General features: G+C 39.1%; 2 protein-coding genes and 1 long non-coding RNA gene across 5 annotated transcripts; all 3 read left to right on the top strand.

The window, feature by feature from the left end:
• Positions 1-66: 66 nt before the first annotated feature.
• On the top strand, positions 67-4,520 carry abhd14a (abhydrolase domain containing 14A). Of its 2 annotated transcripts, none has more exons than XM_056401824.1 (5): positions 67-447; positions 1,276-1,556; positions 1,788-1,903; positions 2,383-2,618; positions 3,554-4,520. In XM_056401824.1, exons 2-5 carry the CDS (start codon positions 1,294-1,296, stop codon positions 3,734-3,736), a joined length of 798 nt encoding a protein of 265 aa, XP_056257799.1. In that variant the 5' UTR covers positions 67-447; positions 1,276-1,293; the 3' UTR covers positions 3,737-4,520. The 2 variants fall into 2 exon arrangements, with proteins under 2 accessions (XP_056257799.1, XP_056257807.1); XM_056401832.1 differs by having other exon boundaries at positions 67-240.
• A 749-nt stretch (positions 4,521-5,269) lies between these two features.
• On the top strand, positions 5,270-13,042 carry LOC130185362 (aminoacylase-1-like). Of its 2 annotated transcripts, none has more exons than XM_056401800.1 (15): positions 5,270-5,371; positions 5,762-5,908; positions 6,733-6,797; positions 6,906-7,010; positions 7,104-7,198; positions 7,390-7,466; positions 8,645-8,734; positions 9,436-9,492; positions 9,615-9,688; positions 9,802-9,851; positions 10,697-10,841; positions 10,997-11,065; positions 11,157-11,236; positions 11,909-11,969; positions 12,069-13,042. In XM_056401800.1, exons 2-15 carry the CDS (start codon positions 5,782-5,784, stop codon positions 12,231-12,233), a joined length of 1,260 nt encoding a protein of 419 aa, XP_056257775.1. In that variant the 5' UTR covers positions 5,270-5,371; positions 5,762-5,781; the 3' UTR covers positions 12,234-13,042. The 2 variants fall into 2 exon arrangements, with proteins under 2 accessions (XP_056257775.1, XP_056257783.1); XM_056401808.1 differs by lacking the exon at positions 5,270-5,371 and adding an exon at positions 5,437-5,563.
• Positions 13,043-14,092: 1,050 nt separating this feature from the next.
• On the top strand, positions 14,093-17,977 carry LOC130160619 (uncharacterized). The gene is made up of 3 exons (XR_008826037.1): positions 14,093-14,165; positions 14,268-14,407; positions 17,701-17,977. It is a non-coding gene; the product is annotated as an uncharacterized LOC130160619 (long non-coding RNA).
• The last annotated feature ends 1,190 nt before the right edge of the window (positions 17,978-19,167 follow it).

A 19,167-nucleotide genomic window follows, 5' to 3' on the forward strand; every position in this document is an offset into this window, starting at 1 on the left:
AACAGCTTCAGAAGGAAATAGTAGTGATTATGTGCAGCACGTAATGTGGTCCGACGGGGAACAGACGGATTAGACCTATATACAGTCGGTGGTTTGGTCCGTGGTAGATTTAATATAAAGCACACACATATTCAACAGATTTTCTCTGAATTTTTCGACTTTCTCGTGTGACAGTTTATATCTAGTCTTTACCGTCGGTTTATCGGGGGTTCTTCCATTCAAGGAACACGGAATGAACAGGTAGTTTTTTTTTTATCAGAAAAAAATGTATAGTTAGCGTTAGGCACCAATTTGTCTCTCTCAGTTTGGAAAGCTAGCTACAACCAGCATCGACCCTTTCAGCAACATTTCCCATCACTGGAAACCAGCAATGCAGAAGACATGACGACAAAGCAAACAGCCTCGTCCTTCTGTCAGTGATCGTGTTTAGTTATCTCCTGTGTGTCGGTATGTTTCCCCGTGGTGCTGTATAGCTTCATGCATCTTGTCTGCATCCCATTGTACAGAGATGTAGCCAGAGCGACACATCGAGCTAATGTTAGCTTTCTTGCATGTTTTGACTAAATTACATTCACCGACTTACTGTTTTTCTGCACTGCTATGCTACAGATCTTTGAGCCTATATCCTGCAGGGTTAACTTTCCATTAACTCGTAACATTTCTTGTGTTTTCTTTTGTTTTTTGGATTGATTCTGTTTCCGTACACAGCCACCTCAAGTCCTTAACTGTTAAAACATTGGTATCATTATCAACCATCTAGCGTTATAGTGCACTGTTGTTCATTGCAGCTGCTGGGATTTAGATGGGCAATTCGTGGCAATTTTAGCATGGCTAAATTGTCTAGTGAAGCCTTCACCCGCAACTATGTCTTTCTAAGCTGCACACACAGAAAGATGCTGTCCACCTAACTAACTGCCTAACTGCCCAGCAGTACAAGCCAGGTCTTCTTTTTGGTTTTTTGGCCATCATTCTTATGTGTTACGATACAAGTTTATCCATCAAGTTCATTGCTGACGTCTGAAGATTTGGCAACATTTGTTTACACAGAGCTTGTGTTCCCTTTCTTTGTATCTCAACAGTGTTTTCAATATGAATGATGGCTAACACTATGAAAATAAGAAAGGATTTAAAAACTTGAATCAAAATATTGTAAAGAAAGTTACACAAGCTGAACCACAGTGGTCTTGACTCACTGTCAAACAAATAGACATACTGTATGAATAGAATCTAAATGATTGGATCTCACCAAATGCACTATTTACCATTTTTGCCTAGGTCGTTCGTCTTGACGAAATGAATTTCTTGCGCAATCGTCTTGTTGTTTTGGGCCTGGTGTTGCTGGCCACGTTACTGCTGTACCTGCTGCTGCCATCCATACGCCAGGGCAGCATGGAACCATCTCTTGAAGCTCAAAGACTGGGGCTGATGGCCACTCCTCCTCCTCCACTTCCAACCATCAACGTGTCTGTACGCACCGGACAGCTGCCCGGGGACCCGCCACTGTTCTTCCGAGAGGCTTTACCCATTGATGGGGCTGGACGACAGATACTGCCGAGGTGAGCTGACGAAAGCAGAGACCTGCTTAGAACATTTTGGGCGATAATGTTCTTTGTCCTTTCAGCTATTAAATCCAAACCAATTATCTAAGAAAGTGAACACAACAAACAGGACGATCACTTAATGCATGTAAACGCAGGCAGTGCTGCTAGCCGATAGCTTTATTTACCTGATCTGTGCTTGTTATAAAATATTGAGTCATGGGAAAACAGAATCATTTCTTCGTGCAGGCTGCAAGTGGTCCTTCTCCACGGCCAGGCCTTCACATCCAAAACCTGGGAAGAACTCGGCACAATGGCCCTGCTGGCAACTAATGGATATCAGGCCTTAGCGATGGACCTGCCAGGTAGAACTGAAGTCTTGCTCCACATTATCAACACTAATCTTGGTGACTGCAGTCATATCACTATAAAACTGGATTGTCAATTTCTTATTAATTTGTAGTGTACTCAGCTTGGCTTGCAGGTATTTTGCAGAGAATGATATTTTTGTTTTAATTTTTAGACAGGTGTGTTGGCAGGCTGTTTCATGAGCTGATTGTGCACTCTTGTGATTGAAAACAAAACATGTTTAAACCTGCAAAATGCAGCGTTTTTTTAAGAGACGAGGAGCGGTACACATCACATTCTATTTACTTGTTGCACAACTTTGAAATTAACTTGACTTAATCAGCACAGTTAATGAAATAAAATCTCACTGCATCCACACACTGGTGGGAATAGCTCCTGTGCGTGATGTCTTAGAATCTGAACATGCACATTTTGTAATTAGATTTTTTTTTATTTTTAATTACCATCTTTTTTCTTGGAAATATTCTTCTTGGAGGGTATGGAAAATCCCCGGACTCAGAAGCTCTGAAGACTGACCAGAATCGAGTGGACCTCCTCTCAAGATTCATGGAGTCTTTGGGTGTCAGGGCAGCTGTGCTTTTGAGCCCCTCCATGAGTGGACATTACTCCATCCCCTTCTTCATGAAGAACAGCGCTCAGCTACATGGCTTCATTCCCATAGCCCCAGTTGGTACCCGAAATTACACTCCACAGCAGTACCAAAATATTCAGGTGAGGGAAGAACAGATTCTGTTGATGTGACAGTGGTGAGTGATATATTACAACAGAAACAACAGATAGAAGGAAATGGCCCCAGTAGCATGTGTTATGTGAGTGAACATCATGGTTAACCTTTCATGTTAAGGGAAACTGTGCCTTTAATGGGAAATCCATGCCACTGAGGCAAGACCAAATTAACCCACTAGGGGGCCCTCAGACATAAATAAACAGCAAGGGCTTATTCAATGGCTGATCTTCCAAATCTTTATGCCTTGTGTACATAACATGTCACATTCAAATACCAATTAAGTTCAATCAAATCCAAATCAAATATGGTTTGTGATAAATCAAATTACCACCAAGTGGTTATGATTATTTTCATGATCAACATTTATTTTTCTTGATACATTGTTAGGAAAGGAGTGAAAGGTCTTCAGAAAAATGCTTGTAGCCCAAGTCAAGTTTATAATTGATTGATCATCAAAGTAATTGACGATTAATTTTCTCTCTGTTGACTGATTGATTAAGCATTTAATAATTTCACTTCTAAATCAATTATGTTAATAACTGATAAATCTTATCTGGTCTGTTGCGACTGATGATGGTAATGTGCCATTTTGGTATTTCTTGTCATTTTATAGAATAAATGATTGATAAACCAAAACAGAAAACATTAATAGATTAACTGAAAGTTACATCAGTTGCAGCGCAGCAAAAGTTTGCCCAACAGTGTATTTTTGTTGTGTCATCATGATGTCCATTGGACATTTTGCCATATTTATGTATCCGATGTCTCTAGGCTTTTATGCAATAAGTCAACAACTTTGCCAGTTTCAGAAGAATTGAGAAGGCGGTGTATCCTTACAAAGCTGATATAGTTGAAAATATGTGTGACAACTTTTTTATGCTGGATAGTCTCCCTTACTCCTGTGTGCTTCTCACTCCAGACTCCCACTCTTATTGTGTTTGGAGCCCTTGACACAAATCTGGGTGCCCAGTCCCACAAGAACCTCTTACAACTTCCACATCACTTCGTGCTCAAGTTGGAAGGAGCTCGCCATGCCTGCTACATGGACAAACCCAGAGAATTTCACCAGGGATTGATCGACTTCCTCAGCAAATTGAAATGAAATGCATTGCAGAGGAAGACGGTAGAAAGATAGAAACAGAATAAAGACAAGGGAATACAGAAAGAGGAACACTAGTCCTGTGATCAGTGGTTTAGTGTGGTGACAGTTCTGCTAAAAAGTACTAAGATCAGCATCATTCACATATTATCATCACATGTAGATCATTGGCATGGGAATAGGTTTTCTTACATGGAAAATGGCATGTAAAATCGTGTAGTGACCGTTAACAATACAATATTTCAGTTGTTGCCTTTATAAAACTTTTTCAATTTTCCATAGTGTCACTCAAAAACACAACTAGTTCAGCTCAGCTTATTTTAAAAAATAGCATCAGACGTGTATAGTGGTGAGTTTTGTTTCATGTGTTTCATGTCTCTATTTGCATGTAAAAACATGGAATGTTTTTGCTTAACAGTTGCCATTTTTGTAGGTGACATGTAGGTTATTGTAAATATGCAAATGTAGCAGGTTCCTGTGTTGACATAGATTTTGTTCGCTTTACATTTGACAAACAGATTTGTATATTAAGATCTGGTAACCATTCCAACTTACAGGCAAACACAACAAAAGCTGTTCACAACAAAAGCAAACAGAACTGATACACACTGTAATAAAAAAAATTATGAAAGAATATGGACCATTTAAAAAAAAAATATATATATTACATTTATTTGTATAACGATGATAAAGTTATATGTAATATATTTGCAATAAGTTTGGACAATCATGCAAAAAATGCTAAAATAAGATATGTGCATAGCTTAAAATAAAAAAAAAAAAGGTGTGTTTTGTATGTTTCAGTTGATAAAATGCCATGTTGAGATGTATTTTGTATTTTCTGTTTGGAAAGATATTAATCTACTGGCTCATACCTTTTTCTTAAAAGTGTTCAGTATGAGCGTTACAGCTACTGACATTAACCCACCTTTTGCTTTGCAAATGTAAATTTGCTAGGAAATTTAACATACAAAAATAAGATCGGCTCATAAAATATGATGCCCTGATAGGACCTTTACTTTTATCAGGTGTGTTTACATGCCAGTGCTATGTTCACTTGAGTAAAGGATCTCATTACTCCCACCACTACTGGTGCAGTGGGTGTTGAATAACTGCAAGAATAAAAAGGAGATCAAGTGCAAGAGTACACTTCTTGCACTACTGATCCTGGCTGTTGTGAAGAATAAGCTGCATTTCACTTTTTTCTCCCAGTGGTTTTGACTTTTGTATTAAGTGATGAGAAACTACTGTGTCCATGTCAGCAGTAGTGAACACTTTCTAATAATTCCAATGCACATAATCACTTATGAATGACCAACTATTGAAAATAAGCAATCAACAGTTTACTAGCACCATAATATAGCATATATGATGAAATTGAAACTTAATTTTCAATGCTGGCCATTCTCATAGTTTGCTTGGTCAGGCTACAAACATATAATGATCCCAAACTCATGCATATTTTTGTTTAAATTACATATGTTTACATTAATGCCTCAACATTCTTTGAAACATTTTTCATGCAGTAAAAGTAAATTTAATTCGAGCGACGGGACTTTTATTTTGAAGGGCAGGAAAGGGCTCAATCAGCAGCAGTCAGCTGACACCATTACCTGACCAGCAAGTGAACTGCACAGGGTAAGTGCTGTCAGAAACTCCACATAAAAATAACTAAATTAATCTGTGTTGCTCGCTGCCCTCTTTGTGCCTGTTTACTAACTACAGTGTTAGCTAGTTAACCAGCGGTTTATACGCAGCCGTAGCTTGTACAGCAGCTAGACACAGAATGGCTAGCTGGCTATTTTAGCATGATTTTCCAGCGGAACAGAGGTGCGTTAGCAGGTACCGACAGCTGACGTTAGTGTTACCTAACGTTCTTTGAGACAAAGCTGTAACAAGAACTATAGTGTTAAAGAAAACGTCTCTGCCAAGTAAAAGACACATTGATAAAGTATCGTCCATATTATTGTTCTTGACTGTAACAGTTTGAATGGTTGTGTTTTAATTACATTGTCCTTGTGTCCTCAGAGGAATAAATACATCACACCATGCTGCCTGACAAAGATGGTCCAGGTGTTGGAGGCGGACAGAGCTCTCCTGGGGGAGAAGACCCCTCTGTGAGTCTGTTCAGAGACTACCTCCGTCTCAAAACTGTCCACCCAGAGCCTGACTATGGTGAGATACATTTCTTACAGTAAACTGGATTCAAGCAGCACCCTTTGGAAATGTCACAGATGAATTACTGGCGGTTATCTTTATGCGTAACTCAGTTTTTCTTTGTTGGAATATTCATCTTGATTACTTTAAATTGCACAATTCACAGTATTTTTATGTTTCTGTTATTTTACTTGAAATATTATAATTGTGAGATGATATTATTTTACAAACCAATAGTAAAAATGTTCTTTAGATAAATTTAAATCTAATCCTGAAAATGTTGAAGGAAAAAAAAGCCCAGTATGACATTTATTTGCATTAATCAATTGTATCAATTTTATTTACCAAAGTCCAATTCTTATCTGCATCAGTTAGGCATTAGGTGCTTCCAGTTATGTGCACAGTTTTTGGTCTTAGGAGAGAAAGTTAAGCTGTCCAGCAATACTGTCACGTCAATCTTTGTTTTGAGGTGAGGTTTTATCAGCAGACAGGTATACCTCACTCTTATGATATGGCACCTCAGAGGATCCCCCTCGCCATGTGAATTTGTTAACGTTTTTGTTTAGATGCCCCTTTTTATTTGGAGTTTCGCCAGGCATAACCAACTTGGAAGAGACCTTGTTGTAGACCCATGGAAATGCTAGAGGGACTACATCAATTAAAGCTACTCTGCTCACCTGGTCGCCTCAACACACTGACTTGAATAAGTTAAATTGATAGAAACAGATTGATTCCTTGGATTTCTGTCCTGGTTTGGTGATCTTACCAAAGTCCAACAGTAGCATCACAACTAACAACAGCAGGAAGTTTGACTATGTAATATTCTGATTAATCATTTGTAGATGCTGCTCTTCGGTTCCTGGACAGAATAGCGGAGGAGCTCGGGCTACCCATGAAAAAGATTGAGGTGTGTGTGACTGATGGTAATTTAATCCATGTAACACACACTTGTCCACATGTTTCAAGCGTAGTACAGACATTTAGTTTTCCCACCTGCCGTTCTTTCTCCGTTTAGGTTTGTCCAGGCAGAGTTGTGTCGATCATGACATGGGAAGGGACGAACCCGAGCTTGAAATCCATCTTACTGAATTCCCACACAGATGTTGTACCTGTTTTCCAGGTATGGCGCCCGTCTCTGTTAATGGTGTTAAAATCCTGTTATTACCTGTAATAGACATGAAAAAAATAGATTTGATATCAATCTCTTCTCCAGGAACATTGGAAATACGATGCTTTCAGTGCTTTCAAAGATGCAGAGGGCAACATTTATGCCCGGGGAACACAGGACATGAAATGTGTAACTATACAGTGGGTATAAACTGCCTTGATAACTTTTATTAATCAGGATTTGTGCTCTAGTGTTGTTGTGATCTTCACTTTTAATCATGTTCAATGGGAAACACCTGTTTCCACTCATCCAACCTGTATACTGTCAGTTCAGGTGCCATATTTTCTTATTTCTGTCACAACTCTGTTGTTTCTACTTCTGTTCTCTGTAGGTACATCCAGGCAATCAGAAGACTGAAGGCAGAGGGACGGAAACTGATGCGCACTGTACACTTAATGTTTGTTCCTGGTAAGATATTTGATTGCTTAACTCCTCCATTCCTGATTTGTTGTTACAGACTCTACACTACGCTGTTGCACCCACAGAGGCGTTTTCACTTATTCCGCCTTATCAGACCTCTTATCAAGACTGTGAACAGTTCACAAACTGAGCTTGATTGAGACCTTCCTCACTCTCCTGTTCGCTTTGCTACACTTGTTAAGATACAGTCACAAACTGAACAGTGCATGAGGGTGATGCTACAGTTCTGTCTTGTAATGTGATAATGTATTAAACGTGATAATGAAACACGCTAGAATAATAACTTCCGCATTTCCTAACACAGTGTATCAGTGTTTCTCAGTGCTTAATCAAATTTGAACAAAGGTTAATTCTGATCCCCAAGTCTGCCGAAGCCAGCTGGAGATCACATTCAAACAGGAAACGCACGCTTGAATTCATTCGCCTGTCGTTCAGGCTTCAATAGAAGGTAATGAGAGAAAAAGATAAAGATGAAGCAAAAAATTAGTTAGGGTTAGATGGTTAAGATATAAGTGGGTTTGCTGCTGTGGTGCCCCATGGTACATCATGGCAAGGGTGGCAAAATTTGCTTAAAGTGAGCATAAAGCAACATGTGAGGCAGCAGGTGTGACACCGAATCACAATCAGGTGATAATCAAAAAACAGCGGGTGGTGTAGATGAAAAATGAACTTTAATTCAATCTTTTTGTAAGTTGTAAGCATTGGTAAAGATGGTAAAGAACCTTTTTCATTTAGATTCAGCCACTATAAGCCATGTTAAATGTCTTTATTGGTCTGGACTGTATACATTGTTGTTAGTACATGTGGTATTTTGTGTATTTGCCTCGCAAAGCCTTTGATTCAAGTTTTCATAAGCAGCATGTGCTGTTTTTTCTGCCAAACTGATATGGATTGGAAACAACACCCTGACACAAACCAGCACTGTGCCAGTCGGGTTTGAAGTGTAACTAATGAAACATGGAGTTTGGTGACTTGATATCATTGCCAGTATAGCTCCATTAAACAGCTCCGCAGCTTTTAATCAGAACGTAATCTCTTCCTCAAAAAACTGTTCACTTACTACGTTTAGCAAAAGTTCACTTGCTTGCCAAATGAGAAAAATATGGCAAACAAAAATATAACTAAACAAATAAAATATGCATTTTTTTGTTTGTTTTTCTTTTTAGATGAAGAAGTTGGAGGTCACAAGGGAATGGAAACATTTGTGAAGCATCCAGAGTTCCAGAAATTAAACATTGGCTTTGCTCTCGATGAAGGTAAATAAATAACTGGTCACATTTTTCAAAAGTTACTAAATAAAAACCTGAACACTGAAGGTCACTCAGTCACTTAGTAAGTTGAAACTGGGGTCACTGGTCGTGTTAACCACAGCCACAGAAAATGATCTTGTTATTGGTTATTGGTTTTATTGAAATTTGCAATAGGGGTACATTTAGGTCTGTAAGAATGCCACAATGTCAGTATTTTGATTTTTTTTTTTTGCCCATCTCTAGGCTAATGTTTCCAAAGTGAACCTGCCTGCATAGTGGTTTTTGGTACAGAGCCTGTACTTGATTTAATCTGATGTGCACAGATCAGAGAGAGTATGTGGTCACTAGGGTTAAAGTCTGATGATCAAATATTCAAATGGATCAGTCCTAGCCTGGTCAGATGCGTACACGAACTGATGAAGCCTCTTGGATGAGAGGTGAAACGTCTTCACAGACAAATAACCTAGTCCAGTTGTTTTCGATTTAAAAAAACTCCTTTAGTATTCAAATGTTATATTACTTACTGTGTCAAATTGCCCACATTGACTTAAGGCCAAAGTCAAATGTGTGCTGATTTCAGTCTTTGGTTCTGTAGGTTCACTTTGGTTTACTTGCAAATCATACATCATGAACCGCTCTCCTTTGGCCCACAGTTAGTCCTTTTTATAGTTGTCTTTCAGTACGTTTTCTCTGCATGTGTTCTGTAGGTCTGGCTAACCCTGGTGAAGCGTTCACTGTGTTTTATGGGGAAAGGAACCCCTGGTGTGAGTATAAAATACACACAATGCAAGATAACCACACATGTGATCAGATTCCAAGACTTTCAGATTTCATCTTAGTTCTGCTTTAAACCGTGAAGGATGATAAAGTGGGTCATCCTTTACAGGGATCACAGTCCACTGCCCAGGAAGTCCAGGCCATGGGTCTAGGTTTGTGGAGAACACAGCTGCTGAGAAGCTGGTAAGTGTCAGTGTCATGCAACCAATTAATAAAACTGTTTCAATCAATGAAACCTGTTGTTACAAGGTGTGAGGAGTATTGTGTCAATGACCACGCTGTCTTTCCCTTCATAGCGCCAAGTCATAAACTCATTCCTGGACTTCAGAGAGAAGGAGAAACACAGGTAAATGCACATATATGCCATGTACAATATTATACTGTATACTTTTAATATGAAGAATATTACATTTTATTCATATTATAGATTTTCTCACCAATATGCTGCTTGGAGTTAGTTTGGGATGATAAGTTTTAAAGGCAGCATATCTATGACACTACAATTAATGATCTGCTTTTTGCATTTATTTCTTTTTCAAATATAAAATCTTTAACAATCTTTGATTCCCTGCATGAACTCCCAGTATGAAAGTTCCCCTCTATGCTTTTATTCATACGGTGGATATAAATAATATGGTGAAAGCAGCTTACAACGGCTGTACATTTAGAATTTTGACTTTTCCAGCAGAGTAAGTGATGATTTCAGGGGTTTGTGGGTCTGCTTATGGCTGGTTCCTCCAAGAGTAATGCTACTAACATGCTTTCATGAGCTATTAATAATTTGCAGTAATAATGCCACATTCGTGTTCAAAGCTGAAGAATGTACGCAGCCCTGATTTATGGACTACACTGTTGTGGCAATAATGTGCCACCTGTGCTCAAGCACATTTATTGGGATAATAAAACAGTGATGTTATGCAGGTTGTGTGTTCCATGAATACCTTAAAATCTAAGTCTGTTGTTATGAAAAATCTTGTAATATCTTGGATTTTAACTAGTTAGTCTCTTAGAGTACATGGACATGTGGTTTATCTAGAAATTATACATGGTAACAGTTTATTATACAGGTGCTTAATTCCTTTATAGTTTACAAAAGTTTTTGCAAAAATACAGTTCTGCTTTAGATTTCACTGCAGTGTAACTGTATTGGAATTGCAGTAATTTCATTACTACCTTGTGTGTGAATTTCAGGCTAAATACAAGTGAGTGTTTCACGCTCGGTGATGTCACCACAGTGAATATGACCATGGTCAAGGGAGGCGTGGCCTACAACGTCATCCCAGCTGAAATGGACGTCAGCTTCGACCTAAGAATACCACCTACAGTAAATCTACAGGTGTGTGAGTGGGGATGTCTGTATCTGCGGATTGACTTGTTATGGCTCATATAGTCATGCAGCCATCTGATCTACAGGTGGATGTGTCAGTGTTCAATGGCCTCCAGCTCAATGTAAACTCTACACTAACTTCTAAATTATTGTTATCCTGTCAGGAGTTTGAAAGACAGATCAAACAGTGGTGTAGGGAAGCAGGAGAAGACGTCACTTACAAATTTGCTCAGGTAGGTATACATAAACTCAGTACTCTGTCGTACAACTGCTGTTGGTTTGTTCCCGCGGTAAATAGACTAAATTAACTGCCATTCTTTGCAGAAACACATGAACCAGAATGTGACGTCAACAGAGGAGAATGATCCTTGGTGGAGTGCCTTCAGTGTAGCCTGTAAGGCAATGTGAGTACACTGTGCACACTAATGTATACGTTGCTTGTGTTTTCACATTTTCTTTTTCATGTTAGAGTGCAGATCCACAGGTACAGGTACAGATGCTCTATAAAGTATAAAATATAATTTCTATTGACACATCCACTAAAATTACTAAAGTATATTGTGATAACTTTAACCTCAATCTTGGTCCCATTTCCATCTACTGTTGTATCTAATTTAACACAGGTGAAATTTATTTGATCAGTTAAGCCTTTCTAATTTTACTCTCTGGCTGACAGAAATTTAACATCTGTAGATGAGCAATAGAGCGTTCAGATTTCCCAATAAAACAGTGTCCACTGTATTAGTGTATCATCAAAGATTTTTTCTTACACATCCTTTTTAATATATTCACTCCATAAATCTTCACACCTTAGCTGCAAACGTTCACACAGCTCCCACAAAAGAAGCGTTCTGTCTACCCTGGCTACAGTTACCGATCTGAGGAAAAGCTGATTTTTCCTTTTTCAACTGTTGTTTGTTGCTGTAAATATACAAGGCTCTGGTCATATCTCACACAGCTTGTAGCAGTCTAAGGATGTTTTTTGGAAATGTTAATCCAGATAGCTGTAGCTGACAAAACCATAAAGTCACTATAGGTCTGTATTGAGTCTGTCCTTGTCAATATCTCCTTTGTAGGAATATGACTCTGGAAAAAGAGATATTTCCAGCTGCCACAGATAGCCGTTTTATCCGAGCAGTAAGTATAAGTAGCAGTAGCAGATCAGTAGTTTTTGCCATTTCATTCATCTATTTATGATGACATTTGACGTTGGATATTTATGTTTGATGAATCTAGGTGGGTATCCCTGCTATCGGCTTTTCCCCAATGAACAGGACACCAATCCTGCTGCACGATCACAACGAGTATCTGAATGAGCAAGTCTTCCTGAAAGGCATCAGCATGTACGAGAGGCTCATCCCGGCTCTTGCCAGCGTTCCTGGCTTTCCTGATGAGGCTTAGATAAGCCCTCAGTTTTAATCCTCTCTAAAACGTATATCACTGATGATCTGAATATTTAACTTGAAAAAATTGCAGAGATTACCAAAGATTAATAATATCATTAAGCCAAACTGGTACTATTGATTTTTTTTTCTTTTTTTCTTTTTTTCTTTTTTTCTTTTTTTTTTTTTATGATTCTCAGGATATAGGCACAGTAAGCTTTGCATTACTCAGTATTGCAGCAGTTTTTTTTTAACAACATAATATGTCAACATTGTTGATTGAGTGTGCCTGTGTGTTTGCAGTCTTGAAGAAATATCACCAGTTGTGTAAGCCATGTTTTTCCATTAGAACGTATCAGCTGACTAACATGTGAAGATAACTTTGATTGATAAATTCTTAGATCAAACGTCAGTTAATAGCGACTTTTTAAATTTAGCTTGATTTAAAAATGATAATTCCAGAGATAGAATTTTATTTAATAAACTAGACTTGAATAAATATATTTGTTCATTTCTTCAGTAATAATATTCTCTTTTACACAAGTTAGTGATTTGTATTTTGCCACACTGACATGCAATTGAAAAGACCTATGAATGAGCTGTGGAGGAACATTTCTTAGTGCCTAAGGCAAAGGCATTTAACCTCTAACCCAGTGGTTCCCAACCTGTGGGCTGCATAGGTATTGCAGGTGGGCCGATAAATCATTTGCAAAACAGTATAATTTTGGTGACATAATGTAATTATAAAAATATCTAAATCTAAATAATGTTTTTAAATGTTTTAAAATGAAATGATCTTTAAAAACATTAAAAATGTTTGAAAAACTCCTTTCATTGTTTTTTCTTTTTCTCTTTGTATTAAGCCCTGTCACTGTGATAAGCCAAAAGTAGGAACTTTTACGATGTCACCACTGGACCACATCATATCCTTTGCCATGGCAAAAACTGGAGTTTCAAAATGGATAGCCGGTTAGCAACAGGAGGAGTCAGGAGACAGATGGTGAATAGTCAAGTGATTTTTCACCCACCTAACAAAAAAAAAAATTGAGCTTCTACATGTTTCCCCTGCTTTCAGCTCAGTCCTGAATCTATGATGGTCACTTTAAGCCAAACCTGGCTTACAGGATGGCAATGTCAGTTAATCGGTCCACCACTATGGTCCAGGCTAAAATATCTCAACAGCAAAGGGACGGAATGCCATGAAACTTGTTTGTTAAAAGTTTGGACACTCTCCCACGTGTGTCCAAACTTTTGACCTACTATATGGTCCCCAGAGGATAAACCCTACAGGTTTTGACTCTGCCTCTGAACCAACCATGAGGCTCATAATTGTGGTTTTTAGTAAAGCATCACACATCTACTGAATGCCACCATATTAGTGCAGATTTCTATCTTGAATTGTAATAACTTTGGTGATGCCCTGACCTTTCATCTAGGCCATCATCAGGCCTACATTTTAATTTTCCTAATACTGATTTATGACATAATACCTTCAAAGCTAATGAAAATCTCATTAGCCTCAGTTTTACTTGGTGATAGTGCTAATAGGCAAACGTTTGCATGCTAAGATGCTATGGTAAGGTGGTGATAATGACAAACCTGTTAAACATCAATATGTTGGCATTGTCAATGTGAGGTGTTCACATTAGCATTTATTTATATGGCTGACTTCTCCCGTCTGTAACTAGCATTTTAGCATATAACATTTAAAATCCAGTGTAAATGTAAAACTGGCCTACAGTCATTGTCAATGTGTAGGGGCCAGCTATTATGTCTCTGTATTTATGGTTGTTTATAAGAGCAGCCTACATCAAGCTCACCTCGGGTGGTAGTGTAGAGTAAGGCGGAGTCTATATTTGTGGCACAGGTGCGGCAGACCGGCCAGTGATGCGTGTGTAACGCAGAGATCTTACGGCTTTTACCGCTCTCACACCGGACACACCGGACACACGTAAAAGCCAAGCCAGCCATCATATCATCAAATTTTGTTTGCACCATAGAAGTAATTTACTGTAACCTGAATTCTTGATTAAACTTGAACTTCACCCAACAGTGACTATTATCTGGACACCCAGGCCACAGCGCTGCAAAAGCTGCCTGTTGTCTTCTGGATAACGGCGAATTCATCCCAACAGGACAGAAAAGGTTGAGGTTGCTGACACCGACTAACACAAATCAAAGGAGGCTCCCGAGGTGAGTGTATACACCTGTATGGATGTTTTAATCGCTTTTTGGAAGCGGCAGTGGGCTGCATTGAGGAGGATTGTTGTGTAGCTATTGCTGAAGTCAGAAAAACTGAAAGGAAGAGATTATTGCTCAACCATGTGATTATGAATGTGTTGTATGGACAAGCAGAAAGTGCACAGGTTGTGCCATCAACTTGGCACAGCATCTGTGTTGGGACCCTACACATTTGTTGAAATTTAATGATATGCACCATAGTTACTGTTGTCATGTCCATATGAATCTCAATATCCTTTGCTTGTGAGGTCACACAATGTTGTATTTGTGTATTTATGTTTGGTCGGACATCATGTATAGATGAAACACATGGCACTTTTGAGCCTTGAACCAAAGTTGGGGTGTTCCCTTTTTGGCACAAACTCATTTGTCTTTGGGTTAAATTCAAGCCTTTGCTGTTTACGTCCTTTGCTCACATAGGAACTCATTCAGCTTGAATGGGCCTGTCCCCCAGCATCACTGCCTTCCAGCACAGAAAGTCTTGCAGCAGCAGCTATTTGTGTATCAAGCTCAAGTTGCTTCTTTTTTCTTTCCTGTCTGCATTTCTCCTCTGTTGCCCTAGTTCATGTCTCTTTTGCAGAGCAACAGCTTGCTCCATCAAAGCTTTGCTTTTACACGTGCAGATGAAATTAGAAACAGATGATATTAGACACATTATCTTCAGAATTAATGTCATCTTGGCACATAGATTTTGCATTTTCATCTTCATCATCATCATCATCATTTGCATTTTCACCATCATTATCAAATCAAATCAAATCTCCCTTCAACCATATGTAGCCTTTTTTGGGTGAAATCATACTTCCTGCTTTCTTTGTTCCCCCTCGGGAAACTCTGAGCAATGTGTTATGGAGCTCAGAGACATTTTGACCTAGGCTTTTGAACTTTTTTACATTTTGTTGCACAACATTTTCCTTAGAAGCCAAGAGAATGGTGATATTTATTTTTAACTGCTATGTCTGAAATTGCCATTCCTTTCCTCTTGAAGCTTATTGGTTACTTTCAGACTACCATTGCAACCAAACACTGGACTGTCTCACTCAGCCCGAATCACAGAATGTTTTCACAGGCTAAACAGCTGTGAATCTCACGTCTGTTGCTACACAGGGCCAGCAAATACTGTGCACTGGCTTCAATCATCGATCACAGGATCCTATTACAGAGACTACAACGTGTCATTGGCATTAAAGAAACTGCACTAGGCTGGTGTAAGTCATACTTTGATAGATTCGATTCGGGTTTGTTGGAGGTTTCTTCCTGTTAAAAGGAGTTTTTCCTCCTCCTTGTCGCCAAGTGCTTGCTCTTTGTGGGGACTGTTGGGTTTCTCTCTATAATAAAGTAAGGTCTTGACCTTACCCTGTAAAGTGCTTTTAGATAATGTATATTATGATTTGGCACTATATAAATAAAATTGAATTGAAAGTGAACCTGCACAGAACACTTACCTTGCAGCAACCATTGCAGCTACCAACCATACTGTAACTCCTAAGCCAACAGTGCAACTGCTGTTACAAGAAATGTGTCAAAAAAACATGTCCTGCGATCACGACAGGACGGTTGCTGGACCTGGAGAAAGTGGTGGCTGCTGCTTCAAACCAAGGGACCTCAGAGGACCCAAACATGCACAGCTGCATCACTTTACAGATGCCAGCAACCATGTTTATGGCACAGTATCTTATGTGAGGTTGGATAACCTGGAAGAAGGTACTTATCTTTCATTTATGTTGGGTAAAGCCAGAGTCGCACCATTAAAGTGGACAACCAGTCTGTTGAGGAAGGAACTTCAGTTGGAGAAGTCGTGCTTCACCATTGTAATGAAGTCTGTGCTGAAGTATATTAATGATGAGACCAAACAATTTCACACGTTTGTGGCAAATAGAGTGGCATCTATAAGGGAAGCAACAAATGCCAGAGGTGGAATGGCCGAGACTATTTGATCTACAGCCTATTTCCTCTAAAGATCCAGAGGTCAAAGGGGATAGATATATTGGCAAATGTCATCATCACAGATTCAGAAAGTGCAACAACCAAATTCATGAACTATTTTCCTAAGTGGGCTAAACTCAAGATCTCTGTCGCTTGGTTCCGTAGGCTCAAAACTATTCTTCTGGAGCTAAGGAGAAAGACGAAGGAAATTGTGGCTCTAACTGTTGCTGGTTCAACCAAACAACCAGAACAATTAAAAGAGGAGATGGCAATGGAGATGCCATTGGTAGTCAACCACTATCTGTAAGTGACCACTCCAGAGGAGAATCTGACATCATCCGCTTCAGTCAGCAAGCCATGTTCAGGGAAGAAAACTCTTGGTTGACTGTCCTTGAAGTAACTTTGTTTGTTTGTTTTTTGGAAAGTGTAGCAAGTGTAGTGTAAGGAAAACCAGTGATATCTACAGATTATATCCTATGTTGAACTATGATTTGTTTAGAATTGGCGGAAGACTCAGTCGGACAGCCTAACCTGAAGAGCGGAAACATCCTGTAATAATCTCCAAGCATCAACATGTATCCAATCTCATTCTGTGATACATTCACCAACATGCTGGGAGAAATCATATGCTCTCCACTTTGGACGAAATTACTGGATTGCAAATGCCAAGTCTGCCTGCCGAAGGATAATATCAGACTGTGTGGTTTATTGACAGGACAGCCAAGTGAAAAGAAAATGGCTGACATGCCAAAGGAGAGAATTAGTCCAGACTTGTCTTCTTTTACTAACGTAGGAGTGGACTACTGTGTGCCCATTGAGGTTAAGAGAGGACGTGCTATGGTCAAAAGGTATGCAGCCATTTTTACCTGCATGTCTAGCAGAGTTGTACATTTGGAGATTGCTTACTCTCTGAATACTGACTTCTGGATTAATGCCTTAAGAAAGTTCTGGTGTGACAGAGGCCACGTCTGTCATTTGTGTCAGACAACACCACTAATTTTGTTGGAACATAGCGAGACTTAAGCTTTGGCTCTGTTGTATTCTTATAGCAAATCCCCTAAACAAGATGTTATTTTTATTCAGGAGAACCTGCTCTAAATTACAAAAAATAAAATAGAGAATAAACAAGGGTGTCATGAAATGGAGGCGAGAAATAAAAAATGTCTTTTGATTTGTAATGCTGTTTACATGAGGTAAAGGTCGGTCTCATCTACAGCTCAGCTCCCTTTGGATTTGTCGTCCAATTAACAGTGTATGGCTCTCCAAGGGGGACTGGCAGGAAGACTGAGCAGTCAGTAATTAGTCTTCTCTCTCCCCAGGACATGACAGCAGTATTAACACATGGGGCCGTCAGGGAGACGACTAAAAGCTGAGCCCACATCCTTCCTCCCAGAGGGGGCAGGAATAGGTGCAGTCATCCTGTCAGGTCAGCTGTCGAGCATCTGAATATATGGCTGCAGAAAGACTATAGCTGCTGTTAAACAGTTTATCAGAGAAAAGTTCCTTGTTCCACTATTTCAGGAAAGCTTTTCATGAATTTGACACATTACAACCATTTCAACCATTACATTACAGCCTGGTCTTTCTGTATTGTGACCAAAGTCAGTCAATTGCTATATAAGCATGATATTTCTCAGGAAATAAAAATCCATCCCTCTTACTCTCTCTCCCTTGGTCAGAAGTCAGGATCAGATTCAATGGCAACGACTGTTAGGCAAGGTGAGGTGGGGGTTCAAGTCTCAGTCAAGGACACCTGAACAGGGGGGTTTTGCCCACATGGAGACATTTAACTTGACTCCTGCAGTCTCCCCACACACCCTGCTGTGGTGTTAACAGGTTTATTATTATAATACACAAACAGTTCTCAAAGATTTATTGCAAGTAGGGGACTGACTTATGCTTCCCGTGCTTGTGAGCTATGAAATGAAACATCACTTTATACACTATATGTCTCAGAGTAGAGTCTCAGTTCTCTGGTTTTCCTGCTTCTGGGGAGAGCTGTTATTATTCACAGATGCTGCAGTGTATGAAGGAACATGCTGTACATACTGTAAATCGTCCAGCTGAAAGGCATGTTTCTCTACTGTGATCTCCAGCACTGCAACTACAACAGTCCTCTGGTGGTAATTACAGCCAACCCCTCTTGTAAAGACCATGTGATTCTCCATTAAGTGGGAATTAATTGTAGTCTGCTCGAGATAGCAGTTCAGTGATCACAATACAGTGGTCAGTACATTTTGTTGTACTGTTACACTATTGTTCTTGAATATATTTCATGTTCTGTAGCTTAGGAAATTTATTTTGAGTATAAGCTGAAAAGCTGGAGTAGTAAAAGCACAATGTGATAAACCAGCAGTCTACACAGCCACTGTTAAAGAGGGTTGTTGGTTTCTTATGCTGTGTTTTTATATCTGAAACACTATTGATCAGTTGTACTTAATAGCCTGTGAAAGATTCAAAACAAATTTATAATTTTCCTTTCACTTCCATCAATTGATGATTTAAGTCCCATGTTGCTTCTCACTTGCCCTTTATTTTTCAACTCCTTGGTTTTCATATATTCTGTTACACATTTTAAATGTATCATTCTAAATCCTTTTTGCTTATACCAAGCATGTCTAAAATATAAAATATAATACAGTATATATCACTGTTCCTGCACAGCAGAAAGATCATTGGATATGACTATCAGAGCCGCTGTGTATTACAGTAATATTATGGTATGACCCTATAGATTTCAGTGATATGATAATTTGATATAAATATTTAACTGGGTGTTGTCTGCC

Source organism: Seriola aureovittata, chromosome 2 (assembly GCF_021018895.1).
Source record: "Seriola aureovittata isolate HTS-2021-v1 ecotype China chromosome 2, ASM2101889v1, whole genome shotgun sequence".
NCBI lineage: Eukaryota > Metazoa > Chordata > Actinopteri > Carangiformes > Carangidae > Seriola > Seriola aureovittata.

Coding starts and splice junctions, on each gene's coding strand:
- abhd14a (XM_056401824.1), top strand. CDS start 1,294: ATGAATTTCTTGCGCAATCGTCTTGTTGTTTTGGGCCTGGTGTTGCTG. Junction 1,557..1,787: donor GGACGACAGATACTGCCGAG/GTGAGCTGACGA, acceptor TTCTTCGTGCAG/GCTGCAAGTGGTCCTTCTCC. Junction 2,619..3,553: donor AGCAGTACCAAAATATTCAG/GTGAGGGAAGAA, acceptor TTCTCACTCCAG/ACTCCCACTCTTATTGTGTT.
- LOC130185362 (XM_056401800.1), top strand. CDS start 5,782: ATGCTGCCTGACAAAGATGGTCCAGGTGTTGGAGGCGGACAGAGCTCT. Junction 7,011..7,103: donor ATGTTGTACCTGTTTTCCAG/GTATGGCGCCCG, acceptor TCTCTTCTCCAG/GAACATTGGAAATACGATGC. Junction 9,852..10,696: donor AGAGAGAAGGAGAAACACAG/GTAAATGCACAT, acceptor TGTGAATTTCAG/GCTAAATACAAGTGAGTGTT.